At 36.4% G+C, this 18,404-nt stretch overlaps 1 protein-coding gene and 1 long non-coding RNA gene across 3 annotated transcripts in view; one reads left to right on the top strand and one right to left on the bottom strand.

The window, feature by feature from the left end:
• Positions 1 to 4,379: 4,379 nt before the first annotated feature.
• The window catches only part of LOC127504122 (uncharacterized), a 1,137,365-nt gene continuing 1,123,340 nt past the window's right edge, over positions 4,380 to 18,404 (bottom strand). Inside the window, exon 2 of the long non-coding RNA XR_007927287.1 lies at positions 4,380 to 4,624. This is a non-coding gene — a long non-coding RNA (uncharacterized LOC127504122). The remainder of the gene's footprint in view (positions 4,625 to 18,404) is intronic.
• On the top strand, positions 8,567 to 18,336 carry LOC127504114 (macrophage colony-stimulating factor 1 receptor 1-like). Of its 2 annotated transcripts, XM_051878551.1 has the most exons (5): positions 8,599 to 8,729; positions 13,362 to 13,622; positions 14,974 to 15,258; positions 15,362 to 15,492; positions 18,268 to 18,336. In XM_051878551.1, the coding sequence occupies exons 1-5, from the start codon at positions 8,669 to 8,671 to the stop codon at positions 18,274 to 18,276; spliced, it is 747 nt and encodes a 248-aa protein (XP_051734511.1). In that variant the 5' UTR covers positions 8,599 to 8,668; the 3' UTR covers positions 18,277 to 18,336. The 2 variants fall into 2 exon arrangements, with proteins under 2 accessions (XP_051734512.1, XP_051734511.1); XM_051878552.1 differs by lacking the exons at positions 13,362 to 13,622; positions 14,974 to 15,258; positions 15,362 to 15,492; positions 18,268 to 18,336 and adding an exon at positions 12,489 to 13,226 and having other exon boundaries at positions 8,567 to 8,729.

Here is an 18,404-nt window from a genome sequence, read left to right as displayed (position 1 = left end):
GAGTCACGAGCGCGCGCAGCTTTTGCGTAGAGATCGTCTGCAAGCTGCGACATCATTAAATAAAAAGGGAACAAAAACGTTCGCGTTGTTTACATTATATGCACTTGCGCCGATTGCAAAAACACTGACATTTGATGCAGTTTTACTCACTGCAAACAAACATACGTGTGCAACTCCGTTGCTGCCCCGGAAAACCAAACTTCATCCACTGTTCCCTCAGGCCCGGCGTCCCAAGCCTGGCAGAAGAAAATGTAAAAACGTAATTAAATAAGTACAATGTGACATAAAATGTGATGTGTAATTGCAATAAAAAAAATAAAAATAAAACATTACTAATTTTAAATTGAATCGAATTTTAATCATACCATAAACACTAAAAAAATATCAGGCAAAAATCTGACATGACTGTCGGACTGGTGGTAGGTGGAGATTTGTCTCCTAGTAACGCTAGCCTATCAGGGAGCTTCTTACAATTGTGCGTGATTCATCAATGATGGCTAGATAGATTACCATAAGGCAGTATAAAAATGGATATACGGAAATATATGATAAATCGGTCCCATAGTTTGCCAGATGCGATCATGCAATTGCAAGCATCCAACAGCAACTCAGTAGACACACCAGTCGACACGCCAGTTCTAGGATGCAATTTCTAAAGCATAATCACCTGTGCTCCTGTTTATATTATCCTGATATCCCAAGATTCTGATTGGTGTGTCATCATTTTTGCTACTGAATGTTTACTGATGGATAAATGTATGCTATTTGAGTTTATATAGTGACACTTGAGTTAATTATACTATGTGTTTGTGTTTTCTGAATGAGAACATGGTTAAACCACTGTAAAATAAGGGCATTTATGTGTAGAGTTTTGTAGAAATCATTAAGAAAATTGGAATGTGTGTGAAAACAAGTTTTATAGGTTTGAGAAATGTGTCTTTGTTTTGAGAACTGAATAAATGGTTTGGGAAATTGTGTCAAATTAATCAGTTATAGTGTGTTAGCAATCGAGAAAAACTGTAATAATCATCTCCAAAATATCACATGATAACACAGTGTGCGATAACATCTCGAATTGAAGTAGAACATAAAAATACTCAGAAATATACTAAAATAAGAGGAGTAATACAGGCAGCGTGTCGCTAATTGGCTACTGTTATAATCTAGAAAATAAACTGCTGATTTCTCAGTAACAACAGAAAATAAATCATCAATATTCACTTGCTTCACATGTACGCACACAGTAACCCAATACAGACTCAAACTTAATGGTGATAAGTGTTGATGGACTACTAAGAATGAAACTGGTTAGAACAAACTTTCACCCTCTCACATACTTTGCATCTGCTTTCTATTTCCAGTCTGATTTCCGCCTCAGCACGTGCCGCTGCAGTAACATTGTGGACTCCGGGCCTTTTGTACAGCCGCCCTCAAATTCAGGGACAGAATCTAAACACCAGTAATCCTCAGGTAACACTGATAGCTGAATGATTCGGGCCACAACTGGACTTATGATAGCTACCTGAATCGTAACAAAGCACTGTTGGCCAGAGGAGAACTGGCCCCCCAACTAAGCCTGGTTTCTCTCAAGGTTTTTTTCTCCATTTAAACACCTATTTGCCACTTGTCTGCCACCTGATGTCACCTGATGGAGTTTGGGTTCCTTGCCGCTGTCGCCTCTGGCTTGCTTAGTTGGGGACACTTGACATTTGACTTGACATTTGATATTCAACAGTGCTTTGATCTGCCTGCATTGACACTATTCTTTAAGAGCTGCTGTGCAGCCAAATAATGTACCAGTTATCAATGTAAAGCTGCTTTGACACAATCTACATTGTAAAAAGCGCTATATAAATAAAGGTGACTTGACTTGACTTGACAACTCCTACTCCTAACAGAACGGGTTCAACAGGCTGGCAGTCTGAACCAATCAACAGTACAGATCGCACTTTATCCATCTGTTGCAATTCTCGTACACTGTTTACGTTCAGCGCTTCCAGGTTCTACTTCAGAAAACCGGCTCAGTATTGGCCGACGCTGCACACGTGAGCAGCACGACGAATGCGTGTGATGCTAACGCAGGAGCCGGCCAATAATGAGTCAGCGTTCTGATGTAGAACCTGGAAGTGCTGAACGTAAACTCCGTAGGAGAATGACACAGAAGAGAAGATATTGATGAATAAAGTCGTTATTTTTGTTTTGTTTTTGTGGACAAAAGGTATTGTAGTCACGACGACTGTTTTAACAATGTCTTTAGTATCTTTCTGGACCTTGAAAGTGGTGGTTAAATTGCTGTCTATGGAGGAGTCAGACAGCTCTCGGATTTCATCAAAAATAGTGCCAAAGTCACGTGATTTCAGTAAATGAGGCTTCGTTACATCATAAGTGTTTCGAAATGTCAATGGTTCACGTGACTTTGGCAGTTTGATACACGCTCCGAACCACTGATTCGAAACAAAAGATTCGTAAAGCTCCGAAGCTTCATGAAGCAGTGCTTTGAAATCGCCCATCACTAGATATTGCTGAATAAAGTCGTTATTTTGTTTTTTTGGCACACAAAAAGTATTCTCATCGCTTTATAACATTAAGGTTGAACCACTGTAGTCACATGGACTGTTTTAAATATGTCTTTAGTAGCTTTCTGGGCATTGAAAGTGTAAATTATCTTGCTGGCAATGCAGGCCTCTCTGAGCCGTCAGATTTCATCAACAATATCTTAATTTGTGTTCTGAAGATGAACGAATGTCTTACGGGTGTGGAACAACATGAGGGTGAATGATTAATGACAGAATTTTCATTTTTGGTTGAACTAACCCTTTAACAGTTTAGGAGATACCATATGTATCTGGTAAAACCCATTATGACAATTATTTCTATATCTTGTGTGCACAAAGTCCAAATTTCTCAAAACTTTGTACATATGGAGACTGAATGCTCAGAATGACTTCTGAGCAAACATGCTTAGTTTCATGAATTTATGATGCTAACGGCAAATACTAAACTATCAGCCATTTTGACCGAAAGATGAAGGCTGTGATAATGTTAACACATGATAAGGAATCTTTTGAATCTATTTTTTTTTTTTATCCTTTGAATGAAAATAAATGCATTGATCAGTGCACAAGTACAGATCATGTGTATAACTGTGGTGTACTGACAGTTTTATATAATTATTATACAAAGAAATCTGTGAAATTCTTATAGATCATTAAATGTTTAACTTTTTTAGAACTCAATAAACACATTTTTCAAGTTGCAACACGATTAAATGTAATGCTGTCCATTTAAAATAAAGAGACAATTTTATGTCTTTTTCATTATAATATATAAGAACATTTCTATAAAGATATTTATTGTTGTGGTATTATAATTAAACAAACACTTCTATGTTAAACTGCAAGCATAAAGTTAGGAAGCTACACATAAATAGATAATAAGTTATAAAAATTAGCCCCAAACTGATATCCGCTTGATTAATAATACACACAACATAGGACATGCAGTTTACACAAATGTTTTATCACAATTGCACAATGTAACAGAGAAAGGGAAAGTACAAATAGAGCAAGAAAGGAATAAGAATATGCAAGAGAAGGAGAAATGAAAGATGTGTAAGCGTAGAGGTGGTGGTGTGGATAGAGGAAGGGGTGTGATGAGAATGAAAGGAAGCGTGGAACATATAGAAGGAGATCATATAGAGAGAAGGAAGTAAAAAAGTAGGAGAAGAGCTGAGTATAGTGGAGGACACTGGTGTAGTGGAAAGAGCAGGGTATGGGGAACTTATACATAATATATACAAATCTATATATATATAAACAAATTTTATAAATATCTAGTCTTAAAGCTGTTGAGATAATTAAAAACTTTTGCACTGCAATTTGTTAATTCTCAAATGTCAGGGTGGCACAACTGCAAATATGGCTGTTTTATATGAATTGACAACGTGATCTCATGAGAATACGTGTGTATTTTTACGTAAATTGTGGTTCTACCACACGTACATTTACTTACGTTTTCATACACACAAAAACGTACAACATTGACATGTAACGTAAAGTGTGAATGTATATGAATTCCCATGTATTAATATTAAAATCGTGGCTTTAATGATTTAACGATGTTTTTAGTCGAATTTATTGAAAGCAGTTTACTCATCTACTTAATATGAAATAACATTTCTGTTCGTGACTTGTGCTGCTCGTTTCGGAGGATTACATAATGTTAAACAAGACTACAATTTGAAACCTTATGAATAACATTTCTGTAATTGTTTAACCATTTTGTAATATTTAGTTTGTTTGCTGTGAGACGCAGAAGGCGTTTTCTCCTATGCAGCGACTGACAATACAACCATAAGATACACCAAAACACAACATAAATTCACAAATAACATCCATTTTATTTGTTCGCTGTACTCCAAATCTTTAGAATCCATATGTTTGTAAGGAACAGATCCAAATTCAGCCCTTTATCCATCGATCTTCATCTTCATTCTCAGCAACAGCGACCGTCACAGTCAAAGCTCGCGCTCGTTATGATTCAAATTTGAAAGTAGCGCCACCCTCGAGAAGCGTTACGACATGGTTTACGGCACTGATATCGAACGCTCATTGGTTCTCACCTGCTTCGTCACAGATTGCGACATGCCGTGTTTCAGTGGATTGACATTTGAAATGAGTGTGCGCCTTCACGGAGAGAAGCCGGATTTATCATAATTTCATGGATTAATAAGTTAAATTCTGCTCTGTACCCTATAAAAAACTATTACCGCCAGAGAGGACTGTGACTGGAACTCATCATCATTTGAACTACTTTTGGTACCACTTTTGACATTTTCGCAAAAAATAAATTATTGTGATTATGCTTGTTTGTCTGTCATTCTTTTATTTATAACAGTAGGTAGTTTAAAGAAATTGTTATGGGTAGGTTTAGGGGTAGGTGTAGGATTAGTGGCTCAAAATATCGTTTTAATGTTATATTTTTACTAAAATTGTCATTTTCCTACACATTTCTGTTCTTTATGTTTTATTCTTTTAACATTCTGTATAAAATGGGTAGGTTTAGGTTCAGGATGGGGTTTAGGGATCTTACATTTATCTACAAAACGATACAATGGAAATTATACATATATCCTTATGACATGAAAGATTCGTAAATATTTTACGTTTTTTCGCTGTAAAAACGTAAGTTTTAGTGCCATAATTACGTCAATATTGTACGTTTTAGCACCTTTCTAAACGTACAAAAATGTACGTTTTGTGTCTTTGAAAGTAACGTATTAATATCTACGTATTAACAATGAGACCAGACTGGAATTGACAAGGTAATAACATTAAGCCTGATTATGCAGAGGAAATCAATGGATCATTGTGGCAGAGTGAAAAGGTTTGTAGATCTCTCTCAAATACTGATAAAAACTGCTAATTTCAAGTATTGGTAGGTTGGTACACTTTCCATGTCAGGTGGTACAATGATATAATATTTACAAATATTTGGTTGTACCACCTGACAAAAAAAAAAAAAAAAATAAACACTAAAATGTTATATAACAACTGAAATAAATTGAATTAAAAAGCTTTATGTGCTCAATGAACCATATAACAAAACCTTTTGGAAAAACATTACAATAAACGTGTATTTCTGTTAGTGTATTTCTACATCTACAGCTGAAAGTGTTGTAAAATCGTTAGAGAATACACTTGTAGTTTTGATGTTAGTATTTACTTTAATAAATGCATTACTAGAAAGAAATGCAGTGCTTTATTTTGCAGTAAAGTTGAACTGTTTGGCTAAGCTAAGAGTGTGATTAGATCACTGTTTTGAGAGCAGTTATATTACTTTGGAGAAATGTGTCAAATCAATTGAGAAAAACTGTAAATATAAAAACATCTGAGGATTTTGTGCATAGTGTTTTGAGAAAATGATTCACATTATTTGCAGTTTGTGTGAAATGAATGAAAACGTAGGCAACACAATTACAAGATCACTGAGTTAACTGTTTTGAGAACAGTGATCTGAGTTAGGGGTAAATGTGTCAAATCGATTGAGAAAAACTGTAAATTAATTACAAATTAGTCTACATGTTACACTTATAACACCGTTAATCCTGCAATAAAAACAAGCTATTTTGTAGGGGTGTAACGGTATTCGTCTCGAACCGTAGGCTACTGTACGAACGTCAGGCTTCGGTTCATGCAGACGACGAATAGAGTCAGTCACAGGCGATCGCGCGGTAATGCATTGCCTAACCTTTTTTAACCAGCATTAACTGCCAATAATCGCAATAAGCTGTGTTTTGTTACTTTCGATAAGAAACAAAGAGTATCATCTTTCAAATTCTGTCGATTTTATCACGAAATTCAAACAATAAATGCCGTTTTGACGCTTTTTGATTGTATAACTTTAGGCGCATAGGTTCAAGTGGCAGCGCGGAGCGCGCGTGAACGCGATCATCTCTTCCTCTTCACTACTAGTTATAGAATAAACATGAATGAACATCTGAAGGTATGTCGAAAGATACAGTACATCTTACTGAAACGTATCATATCGCTCATTCAGTGTTTCAACCGCGGAAAGACGTCAATAAAACAGCTTGTAAACAATGTCACGTAGAATTACATTTACCTCAGAATAGCTATTCAGTGTCCACAGCTTGTTAGTTCGCTAGAGAAATGAACTCTTCCCTAAATATATGCACTATATTAGCCTATATATTAATTATAAACTTTACTTAAACTGTTAGTGAAGTCTTAAAGGGTTAGTTCACCCAAAAATGAAAATAATGTAATTTATTACTCACCCTCATGCCGTTCCACACCCGTTAGACCTTCGTTAATCTTCGGAACGCAAATTAAGATATTTTTGTTGAAATCCGACGGCTCAGTGAGGCCTACATAGCCAGCAATGACATTTCCTCTCTCAAGATCCATTAATATACTAAAAACATATTTAAATCAGTTCATGTGAGTACAGTGGTTCAATATTAATATTATAAAGCGACGAGAATATTTTTGGTGCGCCAAAAAAACAAAATAACGACTTATATAGTGATGGCCGATTTCAAAACACTGCTTCAGGAAGCTTCGAAGCGTTATGAATCAGCGTGTCGAATCAGCGGTTCGGAGCGCCAAAGTCACGTGATTTCAGCGGTTTGGCGGTTTGATACGCGATCCGAATCATGATTCGACACAAAAGATTCATAACGCTCCGAAGCTTAATGAAGCAGTGTTTTGAAATCGGCCATCACTATGGGTGTGGAACGGCATGAGGGTGAGTAATAAATGACATTATTTTCATTTTGGGTGAACTAAACCTTTAATTATTTAATATATATCTAAATAAATCCGTCATGGAAACAAGTTATGACAGCCACTGTGTAAATTATTATATTTCAAAAACAAATTGGAGAAACATCATTTTATAATTAGATATAGAAGTTAATGCAAAAACTGCCTTATGTGCAATTTACATGTTTACATACAGTGTTTTTAATATTATTATTTGAGTGTTGATGATTATATCTAAATATAAATAGCAACTGAATTTAATAGTTTGGACTAGTTTGTTAATTGTAACCTTTAATATTATAATAATGTGCAAGTAAGGGCTCCCTATATAGTTTACAGAATTAGCTAAAATAGATTATTTTATCCTTAAGAAAAATTTAATTATAATTGAATGAATTTAAAGACAAAGACACAGTTTGTTCAGTAAACCATTGTTTAACAAAAAAAAAGAAAAATCTTTAGCTTTCTCACCTTGCTGTACCGAACCGTGACTTTAAAACCGGGGTACGTACTGAACCCTCATTCTTGTATACTGTTACACTCCTACTACTTTGCATTGACCTGACCAGGCAGCCAAAGTATGGCAGCCGCCACATCCTGCCATACCCAACTGACGCCACGGACCTGGTTTGCAACAGTGTTTAGGAAGTGGCGCGTGTTAAATTTACGTTCACATGAATGGCCAGACCCTGGGTTTCCCAGCAGAACATTGCCCAGAGCATCAGACAAGGTGACCATCTTCCACTGCTCCAAGGTCCAGTTCTGACACTGTTGCCGGTTTGTGGTTTGTCCCTCCTCAGACCACTGATGGTAAATTCTCACCACTGCTGACTGAGAGCAACACTCAAGCCTTGCCGTTTCAGAAATAATCTGACCCAGTCGCCTTTCCATAACAATCTCCCATAACAAAATCACTCAGATCTTTATTCCTAAAATGATATTTGCTTCACTTGTGACTGGTCATAATGTTTTGGCTCATCAGTGTATTAGTGACCTTAATTTTTGCTACACAGGTTGTTAATTGATTTATAGTAACTTAAACTATAGCACATTCTTATTTCTTCTGCCATACAGTCTGTACAATACTTCTTAATGACATAATGATATTACTTATTTGGATATATTTATTTAATGACGTAATAGTAAAATGTCAGTACTAATTTAAACAAATGCAAATAATGCTTCATTGAAATCTGATGCACAGAAAAATATGATTTACGAAAAAGGCTAAGTTGCTTTTTCAGTGGGCTCAAAGTTCAAAAGTCTGGAGAGGAAGTTAATGCACGAGGTTTTAGTAAATTGTGTCATCACACCTAAGTCAGTTTTCCTGTAGTGTTTCAGACAAGTAGACCACAGTTTGTACCAACCCAAGCGTGACAAAGATGAACCGGAGGATGCTCTGTATCACCCTCTTCGTTGCTGTACTGCCTTGTATGGCTAAAGGTGAGTCAATTCTTATCTCTATACTAACGTTTTTTAAAGATGTGTAAAATTAGACCTCCTCTTCTGCAAGAAATCAAATCTTACACATGGCATCACCCTGACATTATGCTTAGGAAGGCTTAATTTCCAAAAGGCATTAGCCTGCAGGGAATGGATTGGTAATGTCCAGTTGTCAAAGGCAAAAAGAAATAAAGAATTTTTAACTTTAATTTTAAGATGTACTTTGATGTACTATTTATTTAGGACTAATTATAATTCTGTATACTGTTAAAATGATTCTTCCAATAATTCCAAACATCCTGTGTTCATTTTCTTTCTTTATATATATATATATATATATATATATATACATTGTGACGCGTGCTGGCAAAATGAGTCGGAATGCGCACGCTATTTTCGAGCTACAGGCAAAACAAATGAAAAATGTCAATTTTGGTCAAAATTGAGTTTTTCACAAAAATGAGTTCATTAAGCCCTCGTCTAACGATCCAAATAGCAATTAAACATCTAAAAGTATCTTTATTTGTACGTTTTCTGAGAGGAGCACCTTTCTTTTGACCATGAACAATGCCGTTTTTCTCTGCTCGCTTCTGGACAACTGGCAGCATTTCAACTTTGTGAATATTCATAGCGAATTCTCGATGGTATGAGTCTGAACCAATGAAATGTGATTTTTGAACTAATGCTGATGTAAACAAAAGGATCTTGACTGACAGATCCGAAGCGCGCGCACAAAGACGCCTCCGACAGCGCGCGATCCCGATATAGCCTACACATATACATATCTTCGCAAGTATTCACGCAAACATTATCTGTTCATCTAAGTGAACGTTTGGTTAACAGTTGGTGAAAAATCTGATTTGTAACGTTATATTAGATAGCCTGCGTGTGGCCAAATGTGGTGGTATTACCAGGGATTTTAAGGTATGGTTGTTAGGTGATTTTATTTTGGAGCCTTCAGAAAACTTTAACTCGATTTTTCTCAAAACTGTCTTTGCTGACTCAATCGACTTCAAACAGGTGTAGCTGTCGGATTCCAACAAATCATACATAATTTTGAAGGTTTTTTTTAATAGAGAATGTGAGAATAACAATTTTGCCAAAAAAAGAATAACTCATTTTGCCATAACCCTCCTTCTGATAGCAATTTAAGAGACACTGCTGTCTGTTGCACAGTGTCCAAAACAATTCTTAAAATATGCCTTCAGTAACAATAATTAAATGTTGTAGTACATCATGTCAGAAGTGTATGAAGCTGTGCATGAATTGTGTACATGGGAAATAAAATGTTTTTAAGACAGGTGTGTTATGTTTGTGGCTTTGATGGCCAACTTTTTAACAGTCCTGTCTAGATTTGGTGTGTCCTGTCCAACTCAAAGCAGAAGTGAAAGTGGGAATGGGAAACAGACCCCTGGGATGTGGCTGTGCAATGGGCCACCGGTGCAATGTGTTTCCTGAGGGACCCAATCAAAGGGGCTGCTTCTAGAATGTTTCAGACATTTCCCCCCTTCATATAAAGCCATCTCATGGCTTTCTCTCGTTTCCCTTTTCTAAAGTTAAAAATAATGTTCGGGCCCCTTCTTCAAAATTGTGTCAAGACCCTGTGTTGTTGCAAAAACAGTGATCCAAAGTCGTGTCTTGCAATTTCCGCTATTTTACACTAGAAATAGCCTTAAATTTTGCGCAAACCACATTGAGATGTCCACCACTAGTCAATGTGACTGAAGCATAATGTCCATCAAGACTTTGTTGAAATGTATATGCATGTGAAAGAGATATAATCACCCTCATGTTGTTCCAAACCTTCTTCTTTTTGTGGAGCAGAATGCTTTTAAACATCTTGTTTTCCAGTAAAAAATATCTAACCATCCTTAAAACAATATAAATATTCTTGAGAAGCAAAACTGAAAGATAACAAGACTTGTTTCCCAGTATGTTAAATTAAAGTCTGCATGAAAGGGAAGTTGCGATAGGCTTTTCTTCCCTATTATTGTGACGTATATCCGAGTGAAACAGCTTTGGGAACAAGAACAAATGTAGGGCGGGGCTTGATTTTGTCCATCGGGAATCGATTGGATGGTTGTGGTTGGCCATTGCTGCAATCTCATGTGATTAGCTGTGTTTCCATTCAAAGCTGCGAATTTAACAATTTAACAAATTGGAATATCACATAAAACATTTACGAATAAAGCAGCGTTTCCACCCCACGTGTTCAAGAGAACAAAATCATCACTTCCTTGGAAATTGATGCAAAATCGGGGAAGCTATTGTGGCTGTTTTTCCTACATCATAAATGAGTTGCGCCTCAGAGCGTGGAGACAAAAGCTGTCATGTTCTCTTACGTTCAGATGCTGCTGTTTGTGAACACAATTATGTTAGACTTTTCTGGGAAAGAATTAAATCAAATTATTCTCATGACAGACTTTGGCTCAGGTGTTTCAGAACCACCAAACCAACATTTGAGATGCTGGGTTGTCATTGGTCCGCTGGTTAGTCCAATTATCCAATCACATCCTCTGTTGAGGCAAAGTCACACGAGTTTTATGTTGCTCATCAAGGGATGGTAAATGTCTTGATCATAGTTTATGCACATCTTATCGGATGAAAAATGTATCCACCTCAATATAATTTATGCGCATCTTTCTGTTTCCATCCAGCGTTTTTTTTTTTTTTTTTTTGCGATATCCCAAAATGTGCATAAAAATAGTTGAATGGAAACAAAGCTAGTAACGGGTTGTAAATACACCATCGGAGAAGAGAAGAGATGTCATTTCAAAAAGTTATTTTGACTAAAGATTATGAACTTTAAGTTGATTTTTCTCACCCCGTTGCCATTATTTTCATAAAACTGGTTTATGCTCAAAACTATATTAATGCTCAAGAAATAAATAAAAAACATTTACAATAAAAAAATGAATTTTTAAGGAGGTTTATATATTTTACTAGAAAAAAAATTTTCTCACACTGTTGCCATTTTTTTTTCTTGTTTTGAGAATAAAACTGGTTTATTCTCAAAACTACATTAATAATCAAGAAAGAAAAAAATAACATTTACAATAAAAAAAAATGCATTTTTAAAGAGGTTTACATATTTTACTGGAAAATAATTATGAACTTTAAGTTGATTTTTCTCACCTCGTTGGCATTTTTTTTGTCTTGTTTTGAGAATAAAACCAGTTTATGCTCAAATATACTAATGCTCAAGAAAGAAAAAAAAAACATTTACAATAAAAAAAAATGCATTTTTAAGGAGGTTTACATATTTTACTGGAAAATATTTTGCATTTTTAACCATCTTTTTGCCTTCACTGGATTATTTAAAAGCTCCTGCAGTGTAAAATTTTAAAAGCTTTCCATGTAGTCTCTCAGTTAATACGAGGTCACAATACTGCATGCAAAATGCTTTATAGAATAGTTTCAGATGGAATGTACCATGTCACAAACATGTCAACTTCCCAAAAGTATTTCATGTCAACTCCCATATAATTTCATAAACTTAATTTATATACTGCAGGGTTCCTCAAATCCGCTGCCCTGCAGAGTTTAGCTCAAACACTGATCAAACTCACCTACTGTACCTGTAATTTAATTTAATAATTCTAATAACTCTGTAGTCCTTGATTATCTTGCTTAGGCATTTTTGTTTAGGGTTGGAGCTAAACTCTGCAGGGCCGTGAGGCTTTGAGGAAACCTGACATACAGTAATACAACTTGTTTGTGGGGAAATTTTGAAGCTTTCTATATGTGTGCTCCCTTTAGCAAATGAAGAACTAATCACCCCATATGATATGACAATGAGTCATTTGGATAAGAACTCAGCCCCTGACACCAAGCAGGGTCCACCCCAGGTGTCACCGTCTTCAGCATGCTGCGGGCTGGACGAGCTAAAGCAGTCACTCGCCCAACTCATTCAGGAAGAGCAGGAGAGCAGGGGCTGGTACGGTGAAATGGTGAAGAACCTAAATCAGTTGGTGCAAGAAAACAAGGAGGTGGCCAGCGTTCAGGCTGAAGTCCTGAAGGTCCTGCGGGCTGTGAGCGACCAGGGCGAGCAGCAACTGAGCCACCTCCAGAGCATGGCTCGCCTTCAGAGCCTCCTCGTAGAGAACCACCAGGCGCTGCTGCTGCAAGTGTCTCGCATTGCTACCATGCTGCAGGATGCAGTGAAGAGACAGGGCCAATAAATGCGCCGGCAAAACGGCCTACGTTTAAAGCATTTTGATGACATATTATACTTGGACTAACAAAACGGCATGCAAAAAAGAATCACAAAATGTAGCTAAAACGAACTAAACATGAAATCCTAATCAAAAAAATCAAAGGAAGTACAAATCATTTTGTTGATGATCTTGTGTTTTGTGTTACTCTATCATAGCTATATAACATATCAAGTCAGTGTTTGAATGATTTTTTATACTGTTGTGTGTTACAGTTGATCTAACTTTACCTGTAACCCATTGCATGTGCTACAGACTTACAATAAACAAGCTTTTGATGATACCTTTGTTTGCCATCGAGAATCATTGAATTAATCAAACTCATTGTTTACCTATGCACAGCATTTAACATATTTCTACACGTAGTTGTTGTTTTCACTTTTCTTGAGCTTCTCTGCTCTTTTGTGTGTCTGAGCAGAGTTTTCCGCACCAGTGATAAAGCTGAACTCCTCTCCACTGAACCAATCTGAGATGGTCTGGTCAGCTACCAAACGCTTCAGTTTGAGCTGCGACGGACCGGCGGATATCATATGGAAGAAAATGTTCGGCAGACATCAGAAATCCGTCAATCAAAATGTCTTCACTGTCAAAAACCCCACTGCAGATCACACAGGAACATACCGTTGCAGTTACAAGAATCAAACAGACTTGTACTCAGAGATCCACATATATGTTAAAGGTATGTGCACTATAAAAATTTAGAGTGATTGTCTAAAAGTTAGAATTTACATTCTGGACAGTCGGTGTACAGTAATTATCGCAAAGTAAATGTTGCATCTCCCTGAAGGGGTTTAATTTGCAATGATGACCAACTGACTAAACAATTTACACTGACTATATACTTACTGTCCAGTGGCTAAACAAACGTAAATAAATTTATTCAAGGTGGATTTTTTAAAATGACTTAAAGGGATAGTTTACCCAAAAGTGAAAATTCTGTCATTAATTACTCTCCCTCATGTGCGCGAGAACCCCATACGGAAGCTCAAATGTGCTGCGTAACACGAGAATGAACCTCATTGGTTCTTGTTGAAGCTCAAACGCGCTGCGTAACACGAGAATGAACCTCATTGGTTCTTGTGGAAGCTCAAACATTCTGCGTAACACGAGAATGAACCTCATTGGTTCTTGTGGAAGCTCAAACATTCTGCGTAACACGAGAATGAACCTCATTGGTTCTTGCGGAAGCTCAAACGCGCTGCGTAACACGAGAATGAACATCATTGGTTCTTGTGGAAGCTCAAACGTTCTGTGTAACACAAGAATGAACCTCATTGGTTCTTGTTGAAGCTCAAACATGCTGCGTAACACGAGAATGAACCTCATTGGTTCTTGTTGAAGCTCAAACACGCTGCGTAACACGAGAATGAACCTCATTGGTTCTTGCAGAAGGTCAAACGTGCTGCGTAACACGAGAATGAACCTCATTGGTTCTTGTTGAAGCTCAAACGTGCTGCGTAACACGAGAATGAACCTCATTGGTTCTTGTTGAAGCTCAAACGTGCTGCGTAACACAAGAATGAACCTCATTGGTTCTTGCTGAAGCTCAAACGTGCTGCGTAACACAAGAATGAACCTCATTGGTTCTTGTGGAAGCTCAAACGTGCTGCGTAACACGAGAATGAACCTCAGTGGTCTCTTCAGAAAATTTGGACAAAACCACTCAATTTTGTGTGGTTGAGTGGTTTGAGATCTTAATTTGTGTTTTGAAGGCGAGTCTCTTTCAGATGTGGAGCGACACAAGGGTGAGTGATTAATGACAGAATTTTCTTTTTTTTTTTTAACAGAATGTAGACACTAAGCACTAGGAATTGTGACTTTAAGAACCAAATTGACTTTAATCAGAAATGGCTATTTTAACTTGTTTGGCATTTAATGAATCAAAACCGTGCTTTACAGCATCTGCACTTAATAAATTCACAAAAATGTAGGTATGTACAAAAATAAAAGATATAATAATAATCAGTTATTGGTATTGGCTGAAATGTCTGTTTTTTTTTGTTTGTTTGTTTGTTTTTTTTCTGCAATAGATTCTGAAAAAGCCTTTACTACCCCTCAAACCACACAAATAGTTGAAAAAGAAGGCTTGAATTGCTTGCTGGACTGCTTGGTGACAAACCCAGAAAGTACAGAGTTCTCACTCAAGATGGAAAATGGATCAGCTGTCCCATCCGAGATGAATTATACTGCGGATCCCAAATGTGGCATACTGATACAAAATCTTCAGCCTAGCTACGAAGGAGGTTATGTTTGCACTGTGAAAGTTAAAGGAGTCCAAAAGATGTCTGATATCTTCCAAATCACTGTCTTAAAAAGTGAGTCTTATACACTGTTTTGTATAAAAAAAAAAAATATTGATAAAAAAAAAAAATCTTATCTTATTATACCAATTCTGCACTACCCATCTGTTTTCTGCAGAACAACACCCACCATTGCTGTCACTTCCAGCTGATCAGTTTGTGCGAATTGTTGGTGAAACGCTGCAAATCCCTTGTCACCTAATAAACCAAGGTCATTCGTATAACATCACCTGGAGCTCTGCAGAAAAGGTGGAGTGATGTGTTCCAAGAATTCAATCTAATTACAAACATGAAATAAAGTATGAGATTATTGGTAAGGAACTGAATCAATCTGGCAATCATGGTCTTGTATTTTTGGCCTTGAAACCTCTTGACAACATGGCCTTCGCCTGGATTTCATTACACAATAATGTCTTGGTCTAGATCTGACTCTCAGCTTGTGATCACAGAAAAGACTGCTGTCTGTTTTGAAATTCTAGTCAAAAAGTTAGGGGTCTAGCTTTCTCTCTTCCATGTGTTGCAAATAAAATGGTAAATTATTTTTTTTTTTTTTTGCGCAAACAAAGCACTCATGTCGCTTCATAAAACTGAGGTTAAACCACTGGAGTCACATGAAGTACTTTAATAATGTCTTTACTACCTTCCTGGGGCTTGAAAGTGGTAGTTGCGTAGGCTGTCAATGGAGAGACAGAAAACTCTTGGATTTCATTAAAACAAATCTTCATTTGTGTTCTGAAGATGAACGAAGGTCTTACAGGTGTGGAACGACACAAGGGTGAGTAATTAATGACAGAATTTTCATTTTTGAGTGAACTAACCTTTAAAGCCTTTATGTATAATGCATTATAAAGGTATTCAAAGTGTATGCTATAATGCATTATTTCTGTTCATAAATAATTGTAACCAAAGTAATATTTCATTATAATATTTGCAGAGTCCTTTTACATCTGAAATTGGTTGTTTGTCATGTGTTTTAATGCATTATACTTTCTAAAGCTGTAACAATGAGAAAATAACTACTATAATGTAATATAACTCTGGTTACAATTATTCATGAGATCATATGTTGTATTATAAGGTGCATTACAAGGCATAATTAATACATTAAAACACTTGAAAATTGCATTAAAAAATTGTGATTATTCTTAAAAAAATAAAATTTTAATAATTATTATTATTATTATTAATGATAGTATTAAATTAAGACGTAGCTAAATTCTACTATTTTGACGGGTTGCCGTAAAGTGTGAAGACCAAGTTTCTGTGTTTATGAAATTATGATAGTTTTTCTTAAATGAAACGGTAAAATGCTCATGAAGTGACTCTCAGAGCGGCTCTGGAGATGAAGTTCATGCATTCATGTCCTCATATAGTGAGGCAGCAGATCCTGAAAACACCGCGAGCGTCACGCGTGCTTCAGTGTGTGTGGTAAACCAAACCGCGCGTCTGCGCCATTCATTCACACAGAGACACGCTGAACATGCAGCATTCATATTTAAATAGTCTTTTTGCAGTTTAATATTGACAGACGCTAGCTGCGATTTGATTTATGTGTATTGTCCTACTTTTTACTTATTCATCAAAAATTTCAAATTCCATGTTCCGTTTTTATGACTGTATTCTGTGATTCCGTCCATGTTTACTGCATCGCTGAAATCATAGGGCCCTAAATATGTCAGGATCTTGACTGTGCTAGGGACTCCTAATCTGTAGGTCGAGTTTACAGCATCTACTCTACTGCCAGGGACCAAATCTTGCTCCTCTTTTATGATGCAAATCACACCCAGACTAAAAAAAATGTGATCTGTAAGTTACACTATTATGACTTCTACAAATCTGTTAATTGGTATGTTTGCCTAACAGTTGGAGTCAAGACCAAATTCTTCAAGTTCCAGACCCCTCGAGGCCCAGATCTAGACCAAGACATAGCCCCAAGATCTAGAAGGATTACAAAATATTATACCAAAAGATTTCTATGCTTTATATTTTTACCACACATCACTGAAATGGATGCTTGATACAATCTACAGCACTAACAGTGACAAGCAGTAGTGTAGTTATGCATGTTTTCAGTCACAATTTATATTTAACTACTATGTACTTATAATCAAAAGAAAAATAGTAATTGTCAGGAACAATGTACTTGTTGTTTTCGTTGTTTTGACAGTTTCTGTATTGCATTGAGAGAGGTTTCATGATATGGGTAGGTTTAAGGGTGGGGTAAGGGAAAAGGTCAGCAGTGTAAATATAGATGTAATTACAGAAATGAGTACAGCTCTAACTTCATGCAGCTACTGATTCAATTTAAGTACCATGTAAAAACATGTATGTACACAATAAGTGCATTTTAATCTAATGATTAATTTAAATGTTTTTACATAGTAAAGATACTTAAAGGATTAGTTCACTTCAGAATTAAAATTTCCTAATAATTTACTCACCCCCATGTCATCCATGTTTGTCTTTCTTTCTTCAGTTGAAAAGAAATGAAGGTTTTTGAGGAAAACATTCCAGGATTTCTCTAGATAAGACCCTTATTCCTCGTCTGGGATCATGTAGAGCTCTTTGAAGCTGCACTGAAACTGACATTTGGACCTTCAACCTGTTGAACCCCAGTGAAGTCCACTATATGGAGAAAAATCCTGGAATGTTTTCCTCAAAAACCTTAATTTCTTTTAGACTGAAGAAAGAAAGACATAAACATCTTGGATGACATGGGGGTGAGTAAATTATCAGGAAATTTTAATTCTGAAGTGAACTAATCCTTTAAATATAAAGTGGGACCTGTTTTCAATTCAAAGCCAGGCTGTTCAGTTCCTCTAAATCCATTTCAGTTCCTTATTGTCAGCAAATATGATGCCAGATTGTTTTGAATGCTTACTGCACTATGCTTGGTTAAAAAAATGATCATGATTTGTCCAACTTAGGTATTGAATCATGAAAAGTCACGCAATAAGTGTGATGGAGTGACGCAGTGCATCACTGCCCTTTTGACTATTCATCAAGTCAACATGTCTCAAACAGGGAATTTAACCTGCACCAGTCACAATGAAGCTGGAAAAAGCAGTGTCACAGCAGTTCTTACAGTTGTAGGTAGGTTTCTTTATACCAGAGAGTAACACTCAAATGATTTTATTCAAGATTTGTCTGTGAAATTGTGT

The sequence above is a fragment of the Ctenopharyngodon idella genome, chromosome 21 (assembly GCF_019924925.1).
Source record: "Ctenopharyngodon idella isolate HZGC_01 chromosome 21, HZGC01, whole genome shotgun sequence".
In the NCBI taxonomy this organism is placed as follows: Eukaryota; Metazoa; Chordata; class Actinopteri; order Cypriniformes; family Xenocyprididae; genus Ctenopharyngodon; species Ctenopharyngodon idella.
This window is presented reverse-complemented; position numbering and strand designations above follow the sequence as displayed.

What these genes read in the sequence shown, in the direction of transcription:
- LOC127504114 (XM_051878551.1), top strand. Translation starts at nt 8,669, where the DNA reads ATGAACCGGAGGATGCTCTGTATCACCCTCTTCGTTGCTGTACTGCCT. An exon ending in ACTGCCTTGTATGGCTAAAG is followed by an intron (nt 8,730 to 13,361) that starts GTGAGTCAATTC and finishes GTGTCTGAGCAG; the next exon opens with AGTTTTCCGCACCAGTGATA. An exon ending in GATCCACATATATGTTAAAG is followed by an intron (nt 13,623 to 14,973) that starts GTATGTGCACTA and finishes TTTCTGCAATAG; the next exon opens with ATTCTGAAAAAGCCTTTACT.